The sequence below is a fragment of the Ursus arctos genome, unplaced genomic scaffold (assembly GCF_023065955.2).
Source record: "Ursus arctos isolate Adak ecotype North America unplaced genomic scaffold, UrsArc2.0 scaffold_32, whole genome shotgun sequence".
Lineage (NCBI taxonomy): Eukaryota > Metazoa > Chordata > Mammalia > Carnivora > Ursidae > Ursus > Ursus arctos.
The window spans coordinates 3,963,956-3,988,622 of NW_026623008.1; the positions used below are offsets into that span (position 1 = coordinate 3,963,956).

General features: G+C 59.7%; 1 protein-coding gene across 1 annotated transcript in view; it reads right to left on the minus strand.

Annotated features, from left to right (window-relative positions):
* CHD5 (chromodomain helicase DNA binding protein 5) overlaps nucleotides 1-24,667 on the minus strand; it is a 56,543-nt gene that overhangs the window by 23,686 nt on the left and 8,190 nt on the right. The window contains exons 2-19 of the mRNA XM_048222049.2: nucleotides 23,587-23,714; nucleotides 18,060-18,239; nucleotides 15,320-15,438; nucleotides 14,554-14,792; nucleotides 12,808-12,932; nucleotides 11,133-11,256; nucleotides 10,420-10,586; nucleotides 10,022-10,243; nucleotides 8,675-8,881; nucleotides 8,269-8,480; nucleotides 6,460-6,591; nucleotides 6,267-6,375; nucleotides 5,071-5,262; nucleotides 4,779-4,979; nucleotides 1,828-1,965; nucleotides 1,616-1,737; nucleotides 598-771; nucleotides 53-194 (exon numbers count right to left, since the gene is read on the minus strand). Coding sequence (XP_048078006.1) covers nucleotides 53-194; nucleotides 598-771; nucleotides 1,616-1,737; nucleotides 1,828-1,965; nucleotides 4,779-4,979; nucleotides 5,071-5,262; nucleotides 6,267-6,375; nucleotides 6,460-6,591; nucleotides 8,269-8,480; nucleotides 8,675-8,881; nucleotides 10,022-10,243; nucleotides 10,420-10,586; nucleotides 11,133-11,256; nucleotides 12,808-12,932; nucleotides 14,554-14,792; nucleotides 15,320-15,438; nucleotides 18,060-18,239; nucleotides 23,587-23,714 — 2,933 coding nt within the window. The remainder of the gene's footprint in view (nucleotides 1-52; nucleotides 195-597; nucleotides 772-1,615; nucleotides 1,738-1,827; nucleotides 1,966-4,778; nucleotides 4,980-5,070; nucleotides 5,263-6,266; nucleotides 6,376-6,459; nucleotides 6,592-8,268; nucleotides 8,481-8,674; nucleotides 8,882-10,021; nucleotides 10,244-10,419; nucleotides 10,587-11,132; nucleotides 11,257-12,807; nucleotides 12,933-14,553; nucleotides 14,793-15,319; nucleotides 15,439-18,059; nucleotides 18,240-23,586; nucleotides 23,715-24,667) is intronic.

A 24,667-nucleotide genomic window follows, 5' to 3' on the forward strand; every position in this document is an offset into this window, starting at 1 on the left:
GGTGGTCGCGGGTAGCTACTACAGTGGCCACGGGGCAAGCACGGGGACCTACCACGGCAGCCACGGGGAAGAGGTAGGGGTGGTTGCAACACTTCTTCAGATCCATCATGATGTTGAGCAGCGACACCTGGTTCCCACCCCCCTTGGAGTTGAGCGCCTCGAAGTTCCGCGTGAGGATGAACTTGTAATACTTCCTGCAGCAGGGGAAGGAGGAAAGGCAGGCTGGACGCCAGGGCCACCGCGGCCTCTGAGAGCACACTCTCTGCTCTGCAGGGAGGCCAGGGGCTGCTGGTCCAGCACCATTCACAGAGAGACCAGGGGAGACCCGCGAGGTGAAGCTGCAGCCCTGGAGTCACCCGCCAAGTTACTGGGGACATTGCAAAGACTCAGGCAGCCCCAAGCCTGGCCACTGAGCAGGTCAAAGAAGGAAGTGTGTGCAAAAGGTGAGTCAAGGCCTCGGTGGGGCCGGAGAGCCTTCCCACCACCCAGGAAGCATTGCAGGAAGAGTACGTCAGACCTTCTGGGAGAAGACAAGCCCAGGGGACATGAGGCACACTGCTCTGTGGTAGGCCCCCAACGGGTGGAGCGTCCACTCACTTCTGCATCTGGCTCAGCTCCACACGAACGATCAGCTCGGTCTTGGCCGGCATGTTCTTGAATACATCAGCCTTGAGCCGCCTCAGCATGTGTGGCCCCAGCAGGTCATGTAGCTTCTTGATCTGGTCTTCCTTGGAGATATCAGCAAACTCCTCCAGGAAGCCCTCCAGATTGCTGCAAGAAAGAACTAGGATGAGAGCCAGGAGCAGGGGACGGAAGCAGGCCAAAGCCCCCTGCAGACGGAGCCAGGATTGGGATTGGGGGAACTAGAGGGTCACCGGGCATGTCAGTTGGCTGGTGGGCCTGGGGCCTTAGCCCTGCCCTAGGTATCCATCTGAGCCCACGCCCCCACCCCCAACATCCCAGAACAGCTCTCTCACCCACATAGGATACCTTCCTCTCCTCAAAGCTATCTTGGGCACGAAGTCTTCTGGAACTCTTAACCATATTACAGGAAAGAAAACTGAGGCTGACGGGAGCCCAAGGTTGTACGGTCCAGCCTGCCCTCCAATCTATATCTCCCATTCCAAAGTCAGCACTGTCCACCCTGAACCCCCCATTCTGAGCCAGAAAATGGGGTAGGTGAAGACAAGGAGGCCGGGGAAGGAGACCCCAGGACTGGACTCCCACTGGCCGGGGCTCCGTGTTTGCCCCCATATCCACCACCACCACCCCCCCATCACTGTCACTCGTGCGGCCGCTTGGGTTTCCATGGAGAGGAAGGAACAAGCCAGGGCACGGGGGCAAGGACAGGAGCCCCAGAGGACCCCCGGGGTTCTCCTGGGGCAGAGCCAAGGAACAGTTGCCGTGTCCGGGCAGCCGATGTCCCCTGAGCACTGTGCACGTGCAGCACCACGGCCCCTCCCGCACGGGTCGCTTGAGGCTGGCGTTGCTAACACTCCGTTTTACTGATGAGGAAGCTGAGTTCCAGCGAGCAGTCCCAGCGCCGGCCTCAGACCCTGACGCTTCTCCCCTCGCTGCCCGCCTGCCCTCACCCCTGCCGCGCCAACTGACTCACTTGAACCTCTCTGGCGTCAAGAAGTTGAGAAGGTGGAACAGCTCCTCCAGGTTGTTCTGAAGGGGGGTCCCCGTCAGCAGCAGCTTGTAATCGATCTTGTAGCTGTTCAAGACCCTAAAGAACTTTGCGGGGGAGGAGGCCCGTCAGGAGGAGCGGGCAGCGGCCAGCCAGCCCCCCGGGCAGCTCCGGGCCCAGCAGCCGGCACCGCCTACCTTGGACTGGTTGTTTTTGAGCCGGTGGGCCTCGTCCACCACTAGGCAGGCCCACTCGATGGAGCCCAGGATGGCCTGGTCGATGGTGATGAGCTCGTAGGAGGTGAGCAGGACGTGAAATTTGATCTGCACTTCTTTCTGGAGGGGGAGAGGAGCATCTGGGAGGGGAGCAGATAGCGTGGAGGAGGGGTGGACAGGACCCCCAAGAGCCCAGGGAGGCCCTGGGACCAAGAGGAAGGGCAGAGGGGTCCGCTGAGGCCCAGAGCACGGCACCACCACGGACGGGCAGCCGTGGGGGCAAGCCTGCGCTGAGCTCCTCACGGGGCGCTCATCCTCACCGGCCACTCCCGCTACGCCATCCCTGTCCCCGTTTACAGCTCGCAGGGTCTCAGGCTGTAAGTTCCCCCGGGTCCCCATGGCCAATGGATGGCAGAGTGAGGATTCGAACAGAGAAGTGGTCCCCACGCTCAGGGTTAAACACTCTGCAGCTGCCGACTTGAAATTCATCGTAATTATATCGTTGAATTTGTGTTTTGTAAGAGGAGGCCTGTGGGACGGTGGAGCCCCCAGCTGCCCTGCCCCGGCCCAGCAAACACCGACACCTCACGGCCTCATGGGGGCCAGGCCCGGGCATGAGGGGCATTCACCCCGAGAGCAGCCCCGTGCTGAGGGAACATGACATTAAATAACCAATAAAAACCACCACCACGGAGGGAGAGGGACCACAGAAAAATGGGAAAAGCTGTTTCCTGCCCTTGAACCAGGGGCCCCACATCTTTGCTCTTCACTGGGCCCCACAAAGGAGGTAGCCCGTCCTGGCCAAACCAAGCCTGGCTCTCCCCGCAACCAGCGTCCCTGTGGGAAGGGACCAGAGAGGGGCAGAGGGCCGTCTCTGGGTTTGCACGTGGCCCTGTCCTCTCGAGCTAGACCTCAGTCAAGTTAAACAACCTTCCGAGGCTCAGTCTCCCTTCTGGTAAAAACGGCTCAATCCTGTCTACGTGAGGAATGCCGCGAGAATCCGAAGAGCACAGGCTTTTGGTCACAAAATGACACACGGAGTCCCCCCAGGACCCAACACTGCCTCTTCCGGGTATAGACCCAAAAGGCCCCAAAGGAGCAGAAGCAGGGATTTGAACAATGTTGGCACACCCACGTTTATAGCACTTTCACAAGAGCCAAAATGTGGAAACGGCCCAAGCGTCTGAGGACAGATGAATGAATACAGATTTCGAAAGCAGTCTTTTCACACAGGGGGACGTTATTTGGCCTTAAGAAGGGAGACATTCGGACCCCGTGTTACCGTGGGGATGAGACTGACGACATCATGCTCAGGGAGGGAACCGGTCACAAAAAAGCATACTGTCCCATTCCACTTGAACGAGGTGCTGAGAGTTATCGAAATCACAGAGGGAGAGAGCAGGGTGGGTGTGGGGCACTGGGCAGGGGGACAGAGTCACTGCTTGCTGGGGACCAAGTTTGGTTTTGCAAGATGGCAAAGCTCTGGAGGCGGAGGATGGCGACGGTCGCCCGAAAAAGTGAACGTACTTAATGCCCTTGAACTTCCCACTTCAAAATGGTTACGACGATCAATTTTATGTTTCTTCTACCACAATTTTTTATTTTTATTTTTTTAAAGATTTACTTATTTATTTTAGAGAGAGAGGGAGAGAGCACGCAGTGGGGAGAGGGAGAGAAACCCAAGCAGACGCCCCCCACTCCCCCAAGCTGAGTGCAGAGCCCGATTCGGGGCTCGATCTCAAGACCCTGAGATCAGACAGGAGCAAAAAACAAGAGTCGGATGCTTAACGGACTGAGCCACCCAGGCGCCCCTATTTTACCACAATTTGTAAAAATAAAACAGAGGAGTCTTCAGCGTGCCCAGCACCTCACAGGACCCCAGCGTGAGCTCAGGAGAGGTTTTCTGTGACTAACTGCCCACAGGCCCAATGTCTGACCCCTCTGGGGTCACTGAGTCCACTCATTCAACAAATAGTTACCGGGTACCCCTGGGGCCACAGCTGTTCCAAGGTGCGGAGCAAGCTGGGGTAAAACCCCCCGGGCTCCTGAGAGGTGATTGCCAGCCCCTCCCCAGCACCACAGCTAACCTAAGTGCTAAGATGAGTTGAGGGCCTACCATGTGCCACGTGTGGTCCTGAGTGTTCCTCAAATGCAGTCTGGGGACCAGAGGCATCCCCATGTCCTGAGACATCGTCACAAATGCAGAGTGTCAGGCCCCACCCCAGAGCCGCTGGATCGGAACCTGCCTTTCGGCAAGACCCCCGGTGACCCGCGGACACAGGCCAGACTGAGAGACCCTGCCTGGCTCAGTGAGCCCGCCACAACTCGGCGGGGCGGGGGGGTCTGTCAGCTCAGTTTGCTGAGAAGAATCTGAGGCACAGAGAGGTCACACAGCCAGGGTACTAGGTTGAGCTGTGTCACCCCCAAACCCATGTCCACCCAGCATCTCGGGATGTGACTCCTCTAGGAGCGATGGGCTTTGCAGGGATCGTCAGTGGCCATGACATCATGTGGATCAGGGTGGGTCCTGAATCCAAGACGAGTGGTATCTTTGCAAGACACACTGATTGCTACAAAGGGGAGCAGCCATGTGCCCGGAGCCAGAGATGGGAGCGACACAGCTGTGAGCCAAGGAACGCCACCAGCCACCAGAAGCCAGAGGAGGCAGGACGGAGCCCCCCCAGTGCCTTCAGAGGGAGCGTGGCCCTGCCAACACCTTGATTTCAGATTTCTAGCCTCCAGAACCAGGAGAAAGTAAGCCTCTGCTGTTTTCAGCCCTCTGGTTTGTGGTACTTTTTACAGCAGCCCCAGGACACTGACACAGCTGGTAATGCTGCCGGGAGAGAAGCCCTTGGCCGGCCACGGGGCCTTTGTGGCCCCCAGGGCAGACCGGGAGCCTTTCCGCCATCCCCCCTGGGATGAGGGGCACTCACCTTCATGCGGAACACCTTCTTCCCACTCCGAATGGCATTGTCCTCAAAAGAAAACTCATTCTCCCGGATCACGGAGCGGCTCTCCTTGTCCCCCGTGTAGGTGACCACATAGAAGTCGGGGGCCCACATCTCAAACTCACGCTCCCAGTTGATGATGGTGGACAGGGGCGCACTGACCAGGTAGGGCCCCTTGGAGTGCCCCTGGAGACAGAGGCAGACAGAAGCAGTGAGGCTGCCTGCCCACGGCCGGTGCTGGTCACCCCTCCCGGGACCCCTGCCCTGGCCCACGCACCTCCTTGTACAGGGAGTAAAGGAAGACGATGGTCTGCACAGTCTTGCCCAGACCCATCTCGTCAGCCAGGATGGTGTCTGTGCCCTGGGCCCAGGAGAAGCGCAGCCAGTTGAGGCCCTCCAGCTGGTACGGGTGCAGCGTGCCGCCCGTGGAGTCAATGTACCAAGGCTGCTTGTCAAACTTGACCGTGGGCTGCAGAAGACACAGAGGTTCAGATACCCCCTGAGTCCTGGGCACAGAAGCCCACCCCCAGGGCATGGCACACACTGTTCCTTCAGCCTGAAATACTATTCTCACTCCTCTCATCCCTACCAACTTATTCATCCTTCAGATCTTGGCTGGAACACCTCTTCCTTCAGGAAGCCCTCCCTGACTCCCAGTCTGGCTTAGGTGTTCCCGTGTCCTCCTGGGGCAGCCCTGTACATTTCCAACGGGGTCGTTTCCTGATGGTTGCATTCTCTGACTTTGAGCCCAGGTTGTGGTCACCATACTCGTCCTGTTCACCACTGCCTCCTCTGAGCCCCACATGGTACCAGGGACACGGTGGACACTCGGTCAACGTTTGTTTGGTGCATGCCTGAGGTGCTCCCTCCCCTTGAACCTAAACATCACCCTCTGTCTCCTTTATCCTGCAGCTCGAGGCTGCCTCTCCCATGAAGTCCTCCAGATGTTCCACGCCCATTTGCTCTTCCCTGGCATCCCCCAGTTCCAGGCTGAACCCCCATGTTCTACGTGTAGCCACTATGGGTCCAGGGGAGATGGACACTTCTTGAAATGGGGCCAGAGTCCTTGTTCCGACAGCTGGCAGACACTCCAGAGAAGTTTGCTAAATGAATGAAGATCGACCTTCCACACCCCGATGGGCTCACAGCTGCGGGTGGGGTGAGTTGGGGGGTGTATTTTGTACCCTGAGCAGAGGCTGTGCTCCCCAGTTTGTGCACAGTAACCCACAGTCCGAGCTCATAGGAGGCCAAGGCCTCCGTCCCCCGGGACTGCCCCTCTGCATCAGGCTGGGGTACCCAGGCCCCAGGGGTGAGCTCTCCCCGGTGGGGAGGGCCTGGGTCTGCATCACCTTGTCCCATCAGCTGCTCGGCTGAAGTGGACGGAACACTGCTCCCGCAGGACACGCCATCCTCCACAGCCAAGCCTGGGGTGGCAGGACCCGGCAACCCCCCCACCCCCCTGCCCCCGCTCACATCCACAATGGGTGTGTCTGGTGGCTTCTCCTGTTTATCGTCCTTCAGCTTCTTGCCCTTCTTGACCAGCCTCTTGGGCAGCCGGGCATCCTCACCCAGCATCAGCTCCCTGGGAAAGAGCGGGGGAGGCAGATGAGCGAAGCTCAGGCCAGCAGGAGGCGGCAGCATGGGGACAGCCCCGCAGCCCGCGCACCTGTGGCCCCAGTAGGCCTGCTTCAGGTTGTCGTAGTAGGGGATGTCGATGTCGTCGATCTCCCAGGTGCACTGGTCATAGGGCAGGTCTTTCCACTTGATCAGGTAGTGCACGTCCCCCTTCTTGTCGAAGCTGCAACACAGCGCACGGGGGGTGGGGGAGGGGCAGGCCACTGGGCCAGGGGCTGGTTGAGGGGGGTCCGGGAGGACACTTCACAGGATGCAAAACCCCCCACTCCCACAGGCCCTGGGGAGCTAGTGCGAAGGATGAGGGCACAGGGGGAGTGACAGAGCCGGAGAGGGACAGGTGAGAGGCCACGCTCACAGATGAGCAAAGAGCCAGTAACATTTCCATCCTCCGTCACGGTGATGAATCCCATCCGGCAGGGGGTCTGGGCACCGGAATTCTGCAATTCTGAGTTGGACAGAGTCTCCCCTGACCTCAGGCTTTTGTATTTTAACTTAAAAATTTCAAAGGACCAGAGCCATGCCCATCCTGGTCCCATCTCTGCAAAGTAAATTAGGACAGACACCCACACGTGCAGGTGGGACGACCTCTTGCGGAGACCCCAGGGGACACGGGGACTAGGTGAGCAGCTAGCAGCATGGAAGGGCCGCTCCGCAGAAGCACCTTGCACTTCGGCTTCAGCTGGGAGGGTCCTCGAAGCCTCCCACCCACCCTGAGCTGAGTGGGCAACCAAGCTTGGGGAGCACAGGGGGTCAGGGGGGCCATGGCTCCCCAAAATGTCTGTGGTTACAGCTAGCCTGGGGACCATTAAGAGAAAGACAAACCCCCCATCACCATGGAAACTGATAGTTGGGTTTTTTTAAAGAAATAATTAGTCATTACTCAGACTTGGGGTCATAAATATGGGGAAAATTCACCTGCCCTGCCTTAGAGGCAGGTAGGAAGATTGCCATGTATGTTTTTAAAATGCAATTTAATAAAGGTAAAAAAAAAAACTGTGGGTCAGTTCAGTGGGGGGGCTCAAGTTTGCATAGGATCTAACCCTCTTTTCAAGAGTTGTTCTCGGGGGCACCTGGTTGGCTCAGTGGGTTAAGCCTCTGACTTCAGCTGGGATCATGATCTCAGGGTCCTGGGATCCAGTCCCGAGAACCCCGTGTGTGTCCCACGTGTGTCGGGCTCCACGCTCAGCGGGGAGTCTGCCTCTCCCTCTTCCCCCTCCCCCACTCGTGCCCTCTCTCTCTCTCAAATAAATAAATAAATAAATAAATAAACAAAATCTTCAAAAAATAAAAGAGTTGTTCTCGGTGAGGGCTGGGGACAGGCAGAGGGCGGCAGCTTTTCCAGGCACTCCTGCCCGCCTCTTACTGAAGGCTGCTCAAGCTCGCGGCGCCTGTTTGCACATCCATAAAAGAGGTAGAAACAAACGTCTACCTGTCGGCGTAGATACTGCTCAGGAGTGTTAGCGGGTGTTATAAAGAAGGATCAAATGTGTATACACCCCCACACTCAGGCCACCTTAGTCCCCAGGACCCTCCCGCAGGTATCGGGCACAAGCTCTGGCAGAAGCCCCGGAGCAAAGCCTCCTGGCCACTGATGGTCCCACCCTGTGCAAGTGTCCCAGGCTGTTCATCAAGCTGTCCCTTTACACATCTGACTTTGGAACTGTGCTCCCGCCATGAGCGCGAACACATGACGCCCTCCAGCTGGACAGTCAAATCGCCGGCAGCGGGGGCCCTCCGTCTCTTCTTCCCGCCCCCACTGCACGCATGCGCAGTTCCGTGCCCGGTCCACAGAGCACAGGAGCTGCAGCGCCCTGGCTGCGGCCACTCCCCAGGCACCTACCTGTGGTTCAGGATGCGGTGGATCATCATCCACTCGGGCTTGATGCCGTAGCGGTAGAAACGCTCCTCCATCTTGGCATAGAGAGGGTCCTTGTTCTTCCTTTTCTCGCTCTTGCCATCCTCATCGCCAGAGCCGTAGTCAAAGGGCGGCGGCTCGTCCATGTCGTTCTTTCTTTGGTAGTTGCGATACATCACCGTGTGGTATAGCTCCAGCTGCTTGCACAGCGGCAGAGGTTACGGGAGGCCGACGGGGCCCGGCTCCCCCAGCCTGGGTCCTAGGCATGACCACCTCGCCTTCGGCCTCCCCCTCCCCGCCTCCCAACAACGCCCCGCCCTCGGTGCCAGCAGCACCTTTCAGGACAGGAGTCTTAGCACAGCCATACCTGCCGGGCACTGGGGGGCCTCACCTGTAGCTCCTTCACCCAGGAGCAGTGCCAGTAGGAGAGCCCAGCCCACTTGACAAAGAACTCTCTCTCCGGAATGCCCTCCAGGGGCTTGGGTGGGGGGACCCCAGGCTCCACGTCGGGCCCCGGCAGCCCCACCATGAAGGGGGCGGGGGGCTCCGTCCACCTCCAGTGTAGGATCCGCTGGACTTTGCCCTTCAGCGGGGGGCACTGTGGACAGAGGAGGGTCCCCAAGTTCAGGGCTTAGCCAAAGGGCCCCACCCTGGGGTTCCGGGGACATCAGGCTGTCGCAAGGCTCTCTCCAACAAGCTGCCCTGCTCCCCAGGTCAGCACCACCATGACTCCGCAATACTGCCCAGTCCTCAGGAGCCCACACAGGCTGCGCACACAGGAGATGGGCAACAGTGGTGTGTGCACATGCACGCACACGCACACACACGCACACGTACCAGAAGCCCAGATGCACACAGGGGAACTGGGGCTGGCCACAGCACAGCCCAGGATCCAGAGGGTCGGGAATCCAACACTGGGAGTGGGCCTGGGGGACAACTGGGAGCATGGGGCCCTTCAAACGCATACAGCGACTGGGGGTGGGAGGGAGGCGCTCTCCTCTCCCTGCCTCCTGCGCTCTCACCACCCCCAGCCCTGGGACAGGAGCCAGGTCCGGGGAGGGTCTGAGTGGGCAGTTCTGCTGTTGTATGGCTTGAAACAAGTCACTTTACCTCCCCGAGCCTCAGTTTTGTCATCTAAAATGGGAATAACAAAGGCCTGTACTCAGAAACTCAGAAATCGGAAATCGGTAAAAGAATGCCCAACGAACGGCGGCTGTGTGGGTGGTGGTAGGGTCACCACCACCACCTGTTTCTTCCTTAGGGCTCAGGAAAAACTGCGTGTGGGTCTCAAGGGGGTGGAGACGCAGAGAGGGTCTTAGTGAGGCAGGGGGTGGGACTCGAGGGTGGGCGAGGGGACCGTGGTGGGCGGGGACTCGGGTCTTTGCTGGTGGCCGGCAGGGCGGGCCCTATAAGGGGCGGGGCCTTGGCAAGTGGGCCCGGAACCTCGCGGGTAGGCCTGGGCCGGCAGACACCGGCCCTCTGTGAGCAAGGCTTTGTGGTGGGCGTGGCCTGGCCCTACAGAGGCGGAGCCTTTGGTGGACGGGCCGGCGCCGGCGGGGCAGGGCCTGGAGCATCGCGGGCAGGGCTTGGGGGTGGGCGTGGCCCGGGCCCGAGGAAGCGAGGCCTTTTGCTGGCAGGGCCTGGTGGGAGCGTGGCCTCGGTGGGCGGGGCAGCGCATTGCCGGGGGAGGGGCCTGGGCGGGGCGGCGCGGGCGGCTCGGGGCGGGCGTAACACTCACAGTACAGCGCGGGCAGAGCCATTCACCGTTTGGGATCTCGGGCAGCGGCGGGTTGAGGCAGTGCAGGTGGTAGGAGGAGGGGCACGCGTCGCAGCAGAGCAGTTCGCCGCCGTCCTTGCACACGCGGCAGAACTCCATGTGGTCGTCCTCCTCCTCCTCGCAGCCGCCCTCCTCCTCCTCGTCGTCGTCGTCCTTTGGCTCCCACTGGATCCCCTCCTTCTCCTGGAGGGGAGAATCCAGGTGGAGGCACCTTGGGCCGGGGCCGCCCTCCAGCACGATGCGACTCCCTCCCTCCCGCGCGCGCGCCTCTCCCCATTCTACACCTCCCCACCGGCTGCGCTATCCCGGAGCCAGGCACCGGCCGCGCCCCCGCCCCGGAGCCTCTGCCACGGGCTTACACAGTGCGGACAGCTCCACTTGCCCTCGGGAGCCTTCTCCAGCTCTGGGTCAAGGCAGACGAGGTGGTAGGCGCGCGGGCAGGTGTCACACAAGATGATCTCCCCGCCCTGCTGGCACACCTCGCAGTAGTCCTGGTGGTCCGTCTCGTAGCCATCGCCATCGTCAACTGCGGAGGAGCGGAGGCGGCTGTGGGGGGCCTGGTCCCCACTCCCAATGCCCAACCAATCGCCACCCCTGGCTGGACTGGTACACGTAGGTGTTTAATAGATGCTGGGTGAATGGATGGTGGATGGATGGGTGAAGAAATGTCTGAAGAAAGGCTGAGGCAGTAAAGGGGTGGCGAGATGGTGGGAAGGTGGATAAAAGGGAGGGAGGGAGGGAGGGAGGGAAGAGGATGGGTGGGGGGCTGAGAGGGAAGGGATGTGGGTAGAGGGTGGATTTCACAGGAGGTTAAGAAGCACTTCCTTCTCCAGTGCCCCCTTTGCTAGTGCAAATGCCCGAGGGGGCTACACCGAAAGTCCCTAATTTAGCCTCAGTGGGACAAGACCCCTCCCCTGACCACAGAGACCAGCGAGGTGAGGAAACACAGGTGAACCGCCTGGCCGAGGCCAGGAACGGCTGAGGCATCAGGACGCCCTCCCCTGCTAACCAAGAGGGGCTCTGCACCCCACCCCTTCTACCAGGACAGCCGTGGACCCCAGGGAAGTCCTACTCCTCTTCCTCTTGCGCCGCCTCTTGCTCTTCTTCCCGAGGGCTGTGGAGCCCTCAGAGCGCACGGAGGAGCTGTGGATGCTGGCGCTGTCGAAGTCGGACTCCTCCCGCTCATCCTCCTCGCTCTGCAGGGGGGTGGGGGCTGGTGAGCCTAGAGCCTACCCTGGGGGTTCATCCCAAGGGCCTCACTGGCCTGGGCAGAGGATGGGAAGGGCTCCAGAGGCAGTGTTCTCTGTGGTTCATCTCATCTCCACCTGGCTAGAAACCCCAAAGGCCCCACCCACCAGTCTAGCCGGATATCCTACCACCTTCCCCAAGCCCTGCCCTCTAGCCCTCAGACACAACTCACATTTTCCATCTCTCTCCCCCAGGCCCTGCTCTCCACCCTGCCAAACTCCTACACCTCCCTCAAGGGAAAGCCCTAAGGATACCTCCTCCAAGGAGCCTTCCCAGATCTCTCCTTAACTGGACCTGTTGCACAGCCTGCGTACCAGGTCTGGTCTGTCCCATCTGCCTGTCATTAGCTCTCTCCCAGCGTATCTCCCAAACACGCTCCAGACCGTGAACACCTCCAGAGCAGAGGCCACCGGGGCTGAGCCGAGAGCCTAGCACATGGAAATGCTCAACCAATATTCGCTGAGCTGAGCTAGAGCACCAGCCCCAGGCTGGGTCACACCTGCTGCTCCACGCTCCCCTCTAGAGCAGCTCAACTCAAGTCCTGTCATTTGCCTCTACCAAGGGACACAGAAATGGCTTCCAACTCTGTCCCTCTACAGAGATGGGGCGAGGTGTGGGAAACAGGTGCCCTGTGAGGGTGGGGGAGGTCATGAATGCTCCCCCCCAATAGAGAAGGGAGGGCCCAGAGGCTCAGACGGGGGCTTAGGGTCAGTCTGAACCTAGTGCCAGAGCTGGCCCTGGAAGAGCAAGGGAAGGTCAGAGCCCCAGCCCACCTGATCCTGCAGACATGCCACCTTCCTGGGGTCTGGGCTCCCAGCAAACCCGGGCATGCAGGCCCCATCAGGACTCTTAAGGGCCAGCTGACTCTCCCACCTGCTCCCCAGATGGAGCAGAGCCAGAACTGAGCCCCCAGCCCAGCAGGGTAGACAGGGTTGCGCTCCGCCCAGAGTCCTGATTCAGGAGCGTGGACTGAAAGCCCTGCATTCCAGTCACCCTGCCTTTGCGGGGCACACATGTGCACACGCACAGTCACACACATGCAGAACGCATCTGAAGGCTGCTCACATGCTCACACACATTCCAGTCCACTCACACATTTACACACTCACACGCTTGTGCTCACAAATACACACTCGTGTTCACGTGCAGTCCACTCACACGTTTACACACTCACACTCTCGTGCTCACAGATGCATGCACTCCCATTCACACACACTCATGCTCACACACATTCTAGTCCACTCACACATTTACACACTCATACGCTCATGTTCACAAATACACCGTGCTCTCATTCACACACACTCGTCCTGACACACATTCCAGTCTGCTCGCACTTACACACACACACGCTCGTGCTCACAAATACACACTCGTGTTCACATTCCAGTCCACTCGTACATTTACATGCTCATACACTCATGCTCACAAATCCACACTCCCATTCACACTCACACACATTCCAGTCCACCTTCTCGCACACTCACACACACGCTCACCGAGGAGGCTTTCTTCCTCTTGTTGCTGATTCCTCCAAAGCGGAACTTGAGCCCGGCTACCTTCCTCCCCTTGCCCTTTTTCTTGGCATCCTTGGAGCCTTTGATCTTCTTCCTCACTCCGGGCCCTGAAAAGTGACAGTGGATAATCCACGCCCGCCGCGCTCACTCACGCAGTGCCATGATTTCAGTCAGCCCTCAGGGGCTCCATAAGGGAAGGGTTGTTCTGCCGCCACCCCTTTCCAAATGAGAAGGCCAAGCAGGGATGTCCTTGCGTAAAAATGACACGGCAAGTAAGGGGGAGGCAGAAAATAACCCCCACTCTGTCTCTGCTCTGGCCACCGCTGCCCTGTTCCATGAACGGCAGAAATGCCAGCCATCTTGGGAACAGCCCTGCCCTGTCCCCTCGCCTCAAAAAGGAGCTGTTCCCAATGAAGCCGTGGGCCCCCATGGCCAGCAGGGCCACCAAGGGCACACCCACCCCCCTTGTGGTCCAAACCTGGGCCCTGGAGGGCAAGAAGCCCCTTCCCCAGCCGCCAGCCTCCAGGTCATCCCCAGGCCCAGGCAGCGCTGGCACCACTCACGACAGCCCCACCTGTGCCAATCACCCACCGCAGACACCAGCCCCCTGGCCAGCGGGCTTGAGGCTATTTTGTAGAGCTGGCTACAGGACAATTAGCCACCTGGGGAGGAACGACCCCTCAGCAGCCTCTCCCACTGCGCTGAGCAGGGGAGATGGGGCCCTGGTGGCAGGTGGCCTTGCCCCGGGCCCTCCTCCAGCCGTATCACACACAGATGGGGCTAGGAGCCCAGCTGTAACCTCCGTGGCACCACAGAAAATCTATTTCAATTTTTCAGGCTCTGAATGGGCAGCTCAGGAAATCAATAGCTCAGTGGCTGGAGCCCAAGAGGAAATGAGAAAGCAAGGCAGGTTGGGAAGGCCCAGGACGGAGGACGGCGAGAAAGGACAGCAGGAAGCAGGCCCTAAACCCCATGTCACTCTGCCCACTGGGCCCCTGCAGAGACCTGGAAAAGGCATACATCATCCCAGAAACCAAAGCTCCTTGGGGCTGAAACAATGGGTCCCCAGAGCTCCCTCAGCCCCCCATCAGAAAAGCTGAGCTACTGGCAACCCCACCTTTGAGAACCCTGAGGAGATGCAGGTCTCTACCCCAATGGGGCCAGAAATCCTCCACCTAGGGGAGATCCCTCCCCCGGGGACTTGAAGTCACAGAGAGCCTCTGCTGTCCCTATTCTCCCCAGACACCAGACACCCACCACTGAGTCCGATTTTGTATTTGGACCTCCTTCCAGGCTTCCCAGAGAAGCCAGCCTGGACCACGACACTCATGCACGTCCATTACCCCAAGGGCTGGGTACTCAGACAAGAGGGGTCAGTAAGCTAACCTCAGGACCCCTTCTCCTCAAACTCAAGAGCCCCCCGGCTCCCAACAGCATGGGCCTCCCCTCTCCATTCCTCCATGCCAAGTCAGAGGGGGCCAGGTGCAAAAATCCCAAAGCTCCAAGCACATTGTCTCCTCTGCTTCACCCCAGCCCCGAAAGGGGAAGCGGGACAGAAGCTACAATGCCACAATCCAGCTGAGAAAGGGCAAGTGGGTCCAAGGTCAACCAAGGCACTGAGTCCTTGGTAAAGCCTGCCTCAGCTGTCCCGGCTGTCCCAGCTGCCCGAGGCTACAGGGGCTGGGGTGGGACTCTGCCAGCAGGGTGCCCACCCACCCACAGCCTTACCCTTGCCCTCCTTGGTCTTGGCCTTGCGGATAGGTACAGGCTGGGGTGCCTGCTGGGGGCTGACAGCCAGCGGAGGGGCGATGGTGACTGTCTCCACGGCCGCGGCCACCGCCGCCGCAGCCGCCGCTGCCGAGCTCCCCTTGAAAGGGTTGTTGGCACTGAACTCCCGCCACTTGGCTCCCAGAACGGTCATCATTTTGGACATGGGGATCTTTGGGTTCTTCTTGGCGATGAGCGGCCTGTGTGGAGTGAAAACATCGCTGTGGAGGGGATGAGACCCCCTGATGACCCAGGCACCCCCTTCTTCTCCCACACCTGGGGTAAGAAGCCCCATGTTCCAGGCTGGGAAAACCGAGCAGAAAGCAAGGCAGGGCACGGGGCAGAGGACACAGCCTGAGAGTCCAGTCCATCCCCAAACACTCCTGATTCCCTATGTATGTGGTTGGTGATCTTCTAATTGGGTTTCCAGACTCTATACCACCTAAGGGACCAGAGGGAGGAGCCTGCTGTGGGCCACTGGGTGTCTGGCCCCATTTCTTCCAGAGCTGAGAGGGGCCATGAGGGCTTAAGACCCTGGGGATTGACCAGGACCACCATCCCAGGGCTCAGGGCAAGAGAAGGCAGGACCATCTGTTAAAATGAAAGGGGTTCTGCCCAGGGTTGGTGTCAGCCTGATGGCCCCCCTGCACCCCAGGAGCCTGGGGCTCTGTCCCCCAACTTGCAGTTCCCATGGATGCTGGCCGTGGTGTCTGGCGGTGCAACCCACCTGAGGAACTGGCTGAAGGCCTTGTAGTTGGTCAGCGTGTGGTAGTCAGCCTCCGAGAACAGGTACTCCACGTCATCCAGGCCCCACTCGGCCATCAGCTGCCCCGAGGACTTGGGCTCCTAGGGACACCCAGGCCAGAGGTAGGGTCAGAGCAGGGTCCTTCTGACCTGCACCCCCACCCCTAGAGCCCCCACCCAGGAGGTCTCCAAATGGGCAGGGAGGCTGTGTCTCCAGTTCGTACCCACCCTCCGCCTCCCGGCCTGCTTGCCCCTTGACCAGTGGGAACAGCTCAGACACCAACTCACGAGGGAGTGCAGGGCCAGGCCTGGGGGTTTAGTGTAGGGGCTCCTGGGGGGAGGCCTGGGGGTTTAGTGTAGGGGTTCCTGGGGGGAAGCCTGGGGGTTTAGTGTAGGGGTTCCTGGGGCCAGGCCTGGGGGTTTAGTGTAGGGGCTCCTGGGGGGAGGCCTGGGGGTTTAGTGTAGGGGTTCCTGGGGCCAGGCCTGGGGGTTTAGTGTAGGGGTTCTTGGGGGGAGGCTCTGCGTACACCCAGGGCAGAAACGGTAACAGAACTCATTCTCTGAGAAGAATGTGTTCTGGGGATTTGGGCACCAAGCCAGAACCACAGCCTACAGGGCTAGCCTAAAGGGCAGCTGTCCCTGGGGAGGCAGCAGGGCTGAAGGTTGCCTGAGGCACGCTGGGGAGAAATGAGGCTGCCTCGGGACATCCCCTGATAGAGTCACACATGGACCCCTGCTGCTCCCCTGCTTCCAGGACCAGGATATGGGACATGGGACAAGGGCCCAGCTGAAGGCAGACATGTGAGAGGGTCCCTTGGCTACTGCTTCACTTTCAAGCTGGGGCACTGAAGCTCAAGGAGGTGAGACTCCCCAGGGGCACACAGTGAGCTCCCCAGACAGCCAGGCCAGCTGGGGTGGGGGGTGGGGGTGGAGGTGCTGGCTATGACCTTGGGCTCTAGAGCCAGACAGACCCTGGTTCTAATCCGGGCTCTACCACACTCTGGCAACGAGAGGTGGACTAGCTGCTTCACCTCTCTATGCCTGTTTCCCCATCTGTAAAGCGGATAGCAGTACCTGCCTCCCAGGAGGGAGGGGGGGCCCTATTCCAAACCCGAAGGGTTGCACTGGTTCCAGGAAGCCCTGCCCCAGCCCCACCCACTGACCCATTCAGCCAATTGGCACTCGCCAGACCCAGGAGTGGTCATTGGCCCAGATGGGAGTCCAGTGGCAGGTGCCGCTGGGTCTCCCGTGTAGACAACGAATGAGGACTCAAGTCTGCTTTCCCAGCTAGTGGAGGGGGCCGTGGGTACCAAGAAACCCAGAGCTGCGGTGACACCCATTCTCAGCCACAAGGGTGTCTGACCAGAGCCTGGAGCTGACCCCCAGAGGCAGGGTGAAGGATGTGAAGACACAGGCCCTGGGTAACACCCCAAGCTGGAAGCCCCTGGCCTCTCAACTCCTCGGGCACTGATCCAGCAAACCCCATCACTGATGAAGCCCCTCAGAACTGGGCTGTCCGCCCCCTGCAGCAGAAGACCACCCGGGAGGTGCACCCAGCCTCCCTCGGTCCCAGGAGCTGAGAACCAGGCCTGCCTGCCCAGCGCTCCCTGGCCTCCCATTCTCTGTGACCAGTCAGCGGGGCTCCCCTGTGGGATGCCCTCCCGTGGTCCACCTGCCCCCACAACACGCAGCCATCCCTGGAGGCCTCTCGGACCTTGCTCCCAGCAGGAAGCAGAGCGGCGTGAGCCTGAGCGGGTGACAGTGCCGTGGGAGAACCCTGGACCGTGCCCACGAGTTCATCTTGCAGTCTGTCAGCCCTCGGCTATGATCGGTCACAGATGACTCACAACACACCTGCTGGCTAATGAAATCCCTCTGGGCGTGGGGACACCATGGCGCTTCCTGACTTCAGCCGCTGACAGCCACCACTTCTGCCTCACCCAGCAGGACCCATATATACAGAGCCCTCATCTCGAACTCCATGGCCAGCCCAACCTGAGCTTGGGGGCCGTGCCCACGGAACAAAGGAGGCAGAGTGCTCTGTCCGCTGACACCTGCCACTGCCCAAGAACTGAGCCCAGGCCCATCCCCTCCCCGAGGAGCCCTGCAGTGGCTGTGAGACCGGAGGGGCCTCGGCCTGCTTAGCATCAGGCTGCACACACAGGGAAGCCGCTTTCCCCCAGGGAGAGCCCTGACTGGTGCTCACTGGGACACCCTCCCCGACGCCCACGTGGCCAGAAATTCAGAATACACGCTGAATAACAAAGTTCCCCTTCTGCCCGGAGTGGAGCCATCCGGCCCCTTCCTGCTGGCAGAGGCTCCATTTGCTGGTTGATTTTCCCAGAGTGCTCCAGGGGAGAGGCTCCTGACACGAAACTTGAGCCCAAACACCGCCCTCCTCAGAGCTGTGCGCTCCAGCGAGAGCCCCCCGCCAAACTCCTAAATGTCACCCATCGTTATTTCATCGTTATTTCAAATGTGTCTCCAGGACTTGGGACACAGTGTTGCTCACACACTTTCATCCAACCTCCACGTGCACGCAGGCACGCCCACAGGCCCACCTGCCCCCAGCAGCCACACACACACACACACACACACACCCGTGGGGAAGGACACTCTGGCCCTTTGCACGCAGAAAGCAGAGAACCGACTTGAAGCCTTGGCCCATGCAGGCCAGGCGTCCTGCTGGAGCCCAGGCCCCTCCGGACGGGCTCAGGGCTTACCTTTAGACACCCATCATCATTATCATCCTCATCATCATCCTTCCTTTTTCGCTTGGCTTTTTTCTCCTTCTTGTCCTTGAGCTTTTTCTTCTTCTTTTTATTAGGGGAGTAGTCACTGCCCTCACTCTCCGACTTCTCTTCCAGATCCTCTTCATTTTCTGACAGCTCATCATTGCTCCCCTGGAAGAGAAAGGAGGATGGTGAGGGCAACAGGGGCCTGAAGAAAACCCTGAGTCCTGGGCAGCAGGACTGCCCTGAGTGGCCCCCTGGCACAGTGAGTAGGCCCACGCGTTCCGGATCATTCAGCGTTCCACTGCTCACAGCTCAGCACAAGCCCAGCGGGAGGGGCTGCCCCGAGCCAGCACTGGGCAAGGGTCCTGCCCCTGGTGCCTGGGCCACAGCACCTGGTGGAGTGCAGCCGGCCTGGCCTGCCCCGGGTGGAGCTCAGGCTCTGCTTCAATCAGAATCAGGTTTCTACAGACTCGAGGATTTTAACCAGTGTTATGGAAGAGCGCTGGGACCCAGGAATTCCTGCAGGACGCGATGTCCAGAGCCAAAAAACAAAGTGCACGAGAAAAACCCCAGGCAAATGGGCAGGCAAAGCACAGGGGGTGTGACCCAACCTCTGTGCAGACGTGTGCACCCCATGGAGTCGCACCTGTCGAGAGTAACCTGTAATTACTGTAGAAACTGTCCCAGTTTCATCTGTCTGTGGGCTCTCCAGAAGCTGCTATGGCACGAGCCCACCTTCTCCACCACCCCCACCCCGGCCGCTTCGTCTCGAGAGGAGACAAGGTAATTTAGGCAGCTCTTAAGCTTGGCTCCCTTGATTTAGTTTCCCGTCTGTACAGGCAGCAAATGGCCCATTTATATGGAGATAAGGGCGTTCACAGCCAGAGCGTCCCCACCAGAAAGGCACTGCCCTTCCAAGGAGGCTGTTTGTTTACTCTCCGCCTTTCCAGATGCAAGCGGACTGGCAAAGCCCTTCCCAGCCCCCTCCTGGCCTGGGTCTGCTGGAGAGGCTGGGCACTGAGGCTCCAATTTCCAGCACGGGGCTTGGCATTTTCGAGCCGGCTGTTGACTGTTTTCAAGGTGAGCAAAGAGAAGCATGGGAAAGACAGAGAACTGGAGAGGTGGAAAATGAGCTTGGGAAACAGCACTGAAGGGGAGAAGGCTGAAGAGGAGGTGGGGAGGGGGCAGGATAGGGTAGGGGAAAGAGCAGAGCGGGTGGGAGAAGGGAAGGGAGAATCAAGGGCAGCAGATCTGTCTGGAGGCTCTTGAGAGGGCCCCACCAGATCTCTGCCCTTTCCAGGCACACTGTAAAGAGTTGAGAGTCTTTCCCCAGGAGGGAGGCTCTTCCAAAGACACAGCTGGGAAAGGACTCCCCCACGGGCTCTCTGCACTTCCCGACTGTCTCCCCCTGGGCTCTCTGCTTCCAAACCTTTTATGCTCATTAAGCTGCTGAGTCAGTGTGCTGGCTGGCCGGTTGGCAGACAGCAGGGCCTCTGCGCCTTTCCGGAACTGGGTGTTTCCCGGAATACTAACTCTCGCTGTGCGGGGTCCCAGGGGCGAAGCTGGTCCTGGCTGCTGCTGGAACCTGCCTGGGGCAGGCAGCCTTGCGAGGGCTCCTGCTCCCAGGGTAGATGCCAATGCAGAGCCCTGGGACCACAGCTCCCAGCTCTGCCACAGTCCTCTGGGGAGGAAGGGGTCAGACAGGGACATCTATTTTCCCCGAGGTGTAGAGTTCGGCCAGTGTCAAGAGACCACCTTTGAAGAGACCAGAGAGACAGGCTCTACCCCAGCCCTCACCCCAGCAAAGGTAAGGATGGGAGAAGAAGGCGGCCATGAATTTCAGCACCTCGGACAGAGGCTGTGGGGCGGCCGTAGGGAGGGGCATGGGGCTGGCCCTCAAGCTGCCCTGGGGTGGACCCCATACACCGCACCCAGACCTGCAATGAGGCAGGATGACCCATGTCTGATACCCACTCGGCTGAGAGTCGAGTGGCCTGACTGTGGGTCCTGAGGCTCCCTAGGGAATCTGCAGGACACAGAAGGCCTAGGAGCTCTGTCCCTTGCTAGCCTGGAACTAGGCAAGTCACTAGAGCCTGACCTCAGCCTCCTCATCTGTGAAATGGGGATTCAACAAGGGTGGCAAGAGGCACAAAGGAGATGGCATGAGAGGAGGCTGCACACATTTTGAAATGGGAGAGACCCAAGCACCCATGACCCCAACTCTGCTTAGAAGACAAAGATGCAGGCCAGATGACAGACTTAAGGACATCACCAGCCTCACCCTTCGTGTTTCTGCAAGTCAGGAGCAGGCTAAGCCAACTGCAGAGCCGCAGCTGGGTGACCTACAGTGCAGCTGGGCAATCAGATGCCGACAGAAGAGGCCATTGTGGCAACACCTGAGGGAGGACTGACATGGGCGTCTGATGGGAAGTAGGCATTACCGTGTCCCAAGTGCAGGAGAGGTGAGGAGTGACCCGCACAGCTCCACATGCAGGGCCCAGAAAGAGCTGGGGGGAGGGAGGGCGGGGAGGGCACCTCCAGCAGATTTCACCGTCCGTATGTGTAGCGTGGATGCCAGGCCTGGAGAAAGGCCCCAAGCTGAGCACTGCCAGAGGGCTGGCCCAGCGTCTGTTCCAGGGCTAAGTGGCAGAGCAGGAGGGCCGAGATCCTCCTCAAGGAATGAGTGACAGCTACGGCAGGGCACATCCGCCACTTACCGGTCCCCAGTGGCCCCCTGGGTGATGGCAGTGGTGGCAGCCCCTCGTTTTAGGGACAGGGGAGACTTCTCCCTCCACTGTCTGCCTGCACCAAGGAAAGCCCTCTCAGAAAGAAAGCTCTGATTCTCCACTTCTCCCAACTCATCACCTGTTCCTTGATCCTTTCCAGGAGGTGCCTTCTCTCCCCCACCCAACCAAATGAAGTTCACAGGGCCTGGGTCCACCCCTACTTGCACCCCAATCTCATCCAAGCCCTCCTGACTGCTCGGGGTAGGGTGGGGGTGCTGGCTGAGGTGCAGGACGGGTCTTTGGAGATGGGTTTCCCACTGGCATCATAAGCCTGTATCCACAGCATATCTCTGCATCCAGCTGTTTGGACCCTTCAAGACCCGGGCCTCCTTTTTCCTTCCCCCAAAATCTTTCCCTGCAGAGAAAGGGGCTAGGGGAAGGGCAGCAAGTGGTTCTGAAAACAACATGAAGAGGAGTGAAGCAGGAGCGGGACCTGGAGGGATACAGCACCAGCCAGTGGCAAGAAGGAAAGAATAACGGAGAACCAGGGGTAGACCAGCCGGGTCAGTATCGTGGAACTTACAGAAGGGGTTTTGGGCCAAGCCATGTTCAGGGAAGGAGACACAGACACAGAGCAACACCGTCCTATTAAAGCCCTGAACCAGTCTCAGCCCCAAGCCACACCACGGGCTGTGAACACGGTTGGAGCTTTGACCTTGACGCTGTCCTTTGGGCTGTGGCCGCCCCAGGGGTGACTACAGGGGAGGCACCTCACGGTACAAGAATCTTAGTGGACTCAAAGTTCCCAACAGAATCCATCTGCTGCCTTCAACACCACGCCCAGGCTGCATGTGTGCGGAGCTGGGGGTAAGCGGGAGGGCTCAAGTCCCGACCCCCGGCCCACTGAGGCCACAGTATGGCACCAACGCAGGCCCCGGGGACCCCAAGTGGACAGTGTCCGCCCGCCCTTCCTCCTCCCCAGCTCTGCGGATGCCTTTTATCCGGGCCTCCCATCTCCCTCTCCCTTCCCTCTGCACCCAGTGCTCAACACACACGCGCATCTCCCGATAAAGGAGGCATTTACACTCAAAAGGGAGGATTCAGAGAGTTGGTCATTCTCAATTTGGGGTCCTTCAAGATTGAGAGGGAAAAAGAAAGAATGAAATATGAGCCTTCCCATTCACGAGTGTTATAAACAGTTATAATTTAGCACTGAATAATTGGTTGCTATGGTAACCGCTGCAGTACAGGTTGAAATCATTTCTCCCTCCTGCGCTGGGCCTGACAAGGAGCTTCATCTACATATGCTCAGGTTCTGGCCGCAGCCCGGTTGTTTTATGTAAATCACGATCCGAGACTTGCTGCCGGTCCCCACCCCCCAACCCCCACTCCCCGCCAAAAAAAACCCGCAGCCCCTCTTCTGCCTCCACCCACCGCCTTATCTTGGGTCCACCTGGTTGGAGATGGTGGGGAGCACAGGGTGTAATCCCCCTCCCCACGTCCTGGGGACCCAGGCAGGCAGGGCGGATGGGTGGGGGGCACCGGGCGGCCAAGATGCTGCTCTCTGGCTACAGCCCGCTCCAGACCCTCTAAGACCTGACAGCTGGCTGAGCCCTGCTCTCAGGAGTACAGGGGAGGGGGCAGCAATGACCTAAGGGTCACCTTGGGGGCCTGCCAGGCGGCACCCAGTCATCTGCAGGCCTCCCACTCACTGGGCCCTCCACCCCTAGTGAGAAGCAGAAGGAAGGAGAGAGGGTGAGCAAGTGAGGGGAGGGCAGAGGGTGGGGGTTGGAAAGGAGGCTGGAGGGGAAGGAGAAATGGAGAGGATGAGGGGAGAGAGTGAGGGAGCAAGAGGTGGCTGAGGCCCAGGCCAAGCTCCTGCCAAAACAGCAGAGGGAGACACAGAGGGGCCGAGGCAAACAAGCATATTGTCAGGTAGGTCCCAGGGAAGAAGGGAGGAGTGAGATCTGAGTGAGCCCGACACTGGGTAGGGGGGAGGAAAGCACCAGCCCTCCCAGGCTTTGGACACCACTGGCCCTCCCAGCCACCGAACACGGCCCCCCCCTCCAGGCCCGGCCTCCCCACTGTGCAGACACTGCCCACTTCTAGCCTCCTGCCTGGCCAGGGCAGGGTGGGGAGGGGAGAGTCCTGCTCAACTGTGTGCCCAAGAATGAGAGGGAAAATTCAGCCCTGCCTGCAGCACCCCTGGTGGTCCTTCATCTGCATTTGGGAACTGGGCTGACCTGCCTGAGGGCCTGAGACCAAGGACCAGAGATCACTGGGTGTCCGTCCAGGTCCAGTGTCCATGAAAGCAGCTGCCAGAGAGAAAACGCCCAGGAGGAGCTGGAGGCGGGGAGGGGGGGCGGTTCGTGCAGGAAGCTCCTGCCCTCGACCAGGGCACAAGCACGAGGCCCCACGATCCTGGACTCCACCTCCCCCCACAATGTCCAGAGAGCCTCAGGTCTTGGGGGGTGAGGACGACATGTCAAAGCCTCAACCAGAAGGTCTGTCCCTGCATCACAGGGTCCTGCCTGCCCCGAATCATGGACGCTCTGTGACATAAAGATGAACGACACTCGAACGTCCCGCTTAAAAGGACAGGGCATTTCTTATCTGACCTGCAAAGTTCTGTACGGGCCACTTTTGGTGTCTCGCACTTGAACCTGGCTCTTAGGATACCCCCTGGCAGCTGAGATCTTTCTCCGCAGACCCAGGCAGAGCAGCCAAGACCCCCTCGGGGCCCTGACCCACCCCCCAGCTGGCCCAACCCCAGCAGGGCCCCCACAAACCTCTTTCTTCTTCCGCTTCCCTTTGGGCCGGTTCTCCTTGAGCTTCTTGGATTTCTTCTTCTTGGGAAGGCCCACGGGCTCCTCAGGGAAATAGTCATCAAAGGCTCCAAGGCCACCATCTTCTTCTTCTAGGGGAGTCAGAAGTGGGAGGGGATGACCCTGCTGCTTCCCTCAGGGAGGCCCCCCGTGGGACAGCCAGCCCCACAGGCATCCACCTGCCTCCTTCGCCCCCACCCCTCCTTCCCTGCACACGGTGGCTGGCCCCGGCCTCCTCCCAAGCCCTCAGAACCACCAGCCCAGACGCAGTGAGTGCAGTCCCAGCTCAGGCGGGCTGTGTCCCAGGTCCCCACTTCCCTGGACCTGTCCTCCCCTCGCTGTAAAATGGGACAATAACCACCCACCCTGACAGGACAGGACGGCGCTCGGAAACAACGTTCTGAGCAAAAGTGAACGGCTAATTAAGAGTCCGTGGCCCCCCCAGCGAGAAAGCAGCCCCACAGAAGCACAAAGCCATCTCCGGCCGCTCCAGGGAGGGTCGGGGCCTACTTCAGCCCTCCAGAGGCCTACAGCGTGGCCGGGAGATGGCTTGTGAATGGGGACGGACGGGTCACATCACCCCAGGACCACCTGGAGCCACGTGGGGGGTTTGGAGGGAGACCAACAAGGAAGATGCCAGGTTCCCCCCTTACTGGGGATCAGAGACCACATCGCCTCTCCCGCCCGAACCTGCACACACACCCACACGGTACACGCACCCCCAGTCACACACGCAGGATGCCAAACTTGTTCCGGCTGGGCACCCAGCAAGATGCGAAATTCCACAGACACATGCGGCATCCGCCACACGTGGGTTTCCAAAAGCGGCCACGAGTTCCGAGCTCCCCTCCCTCCTTCATGAATTTAAAAGGCCAAGAGGGGAGCAGGACAGGTGTGTGTGCAGCAGGATTATCTTTGAAGAAGGAGCTGGCTTCCAGCTTCATGCTACCCCCCCAAAAAAGGAGAGGACTTGACATGTGGCCCCGGGGCCTAACTCCCACCCAGGAAATCAGAGGTGAGAAAGGGCAGTGAGCTCTGAGTTCCC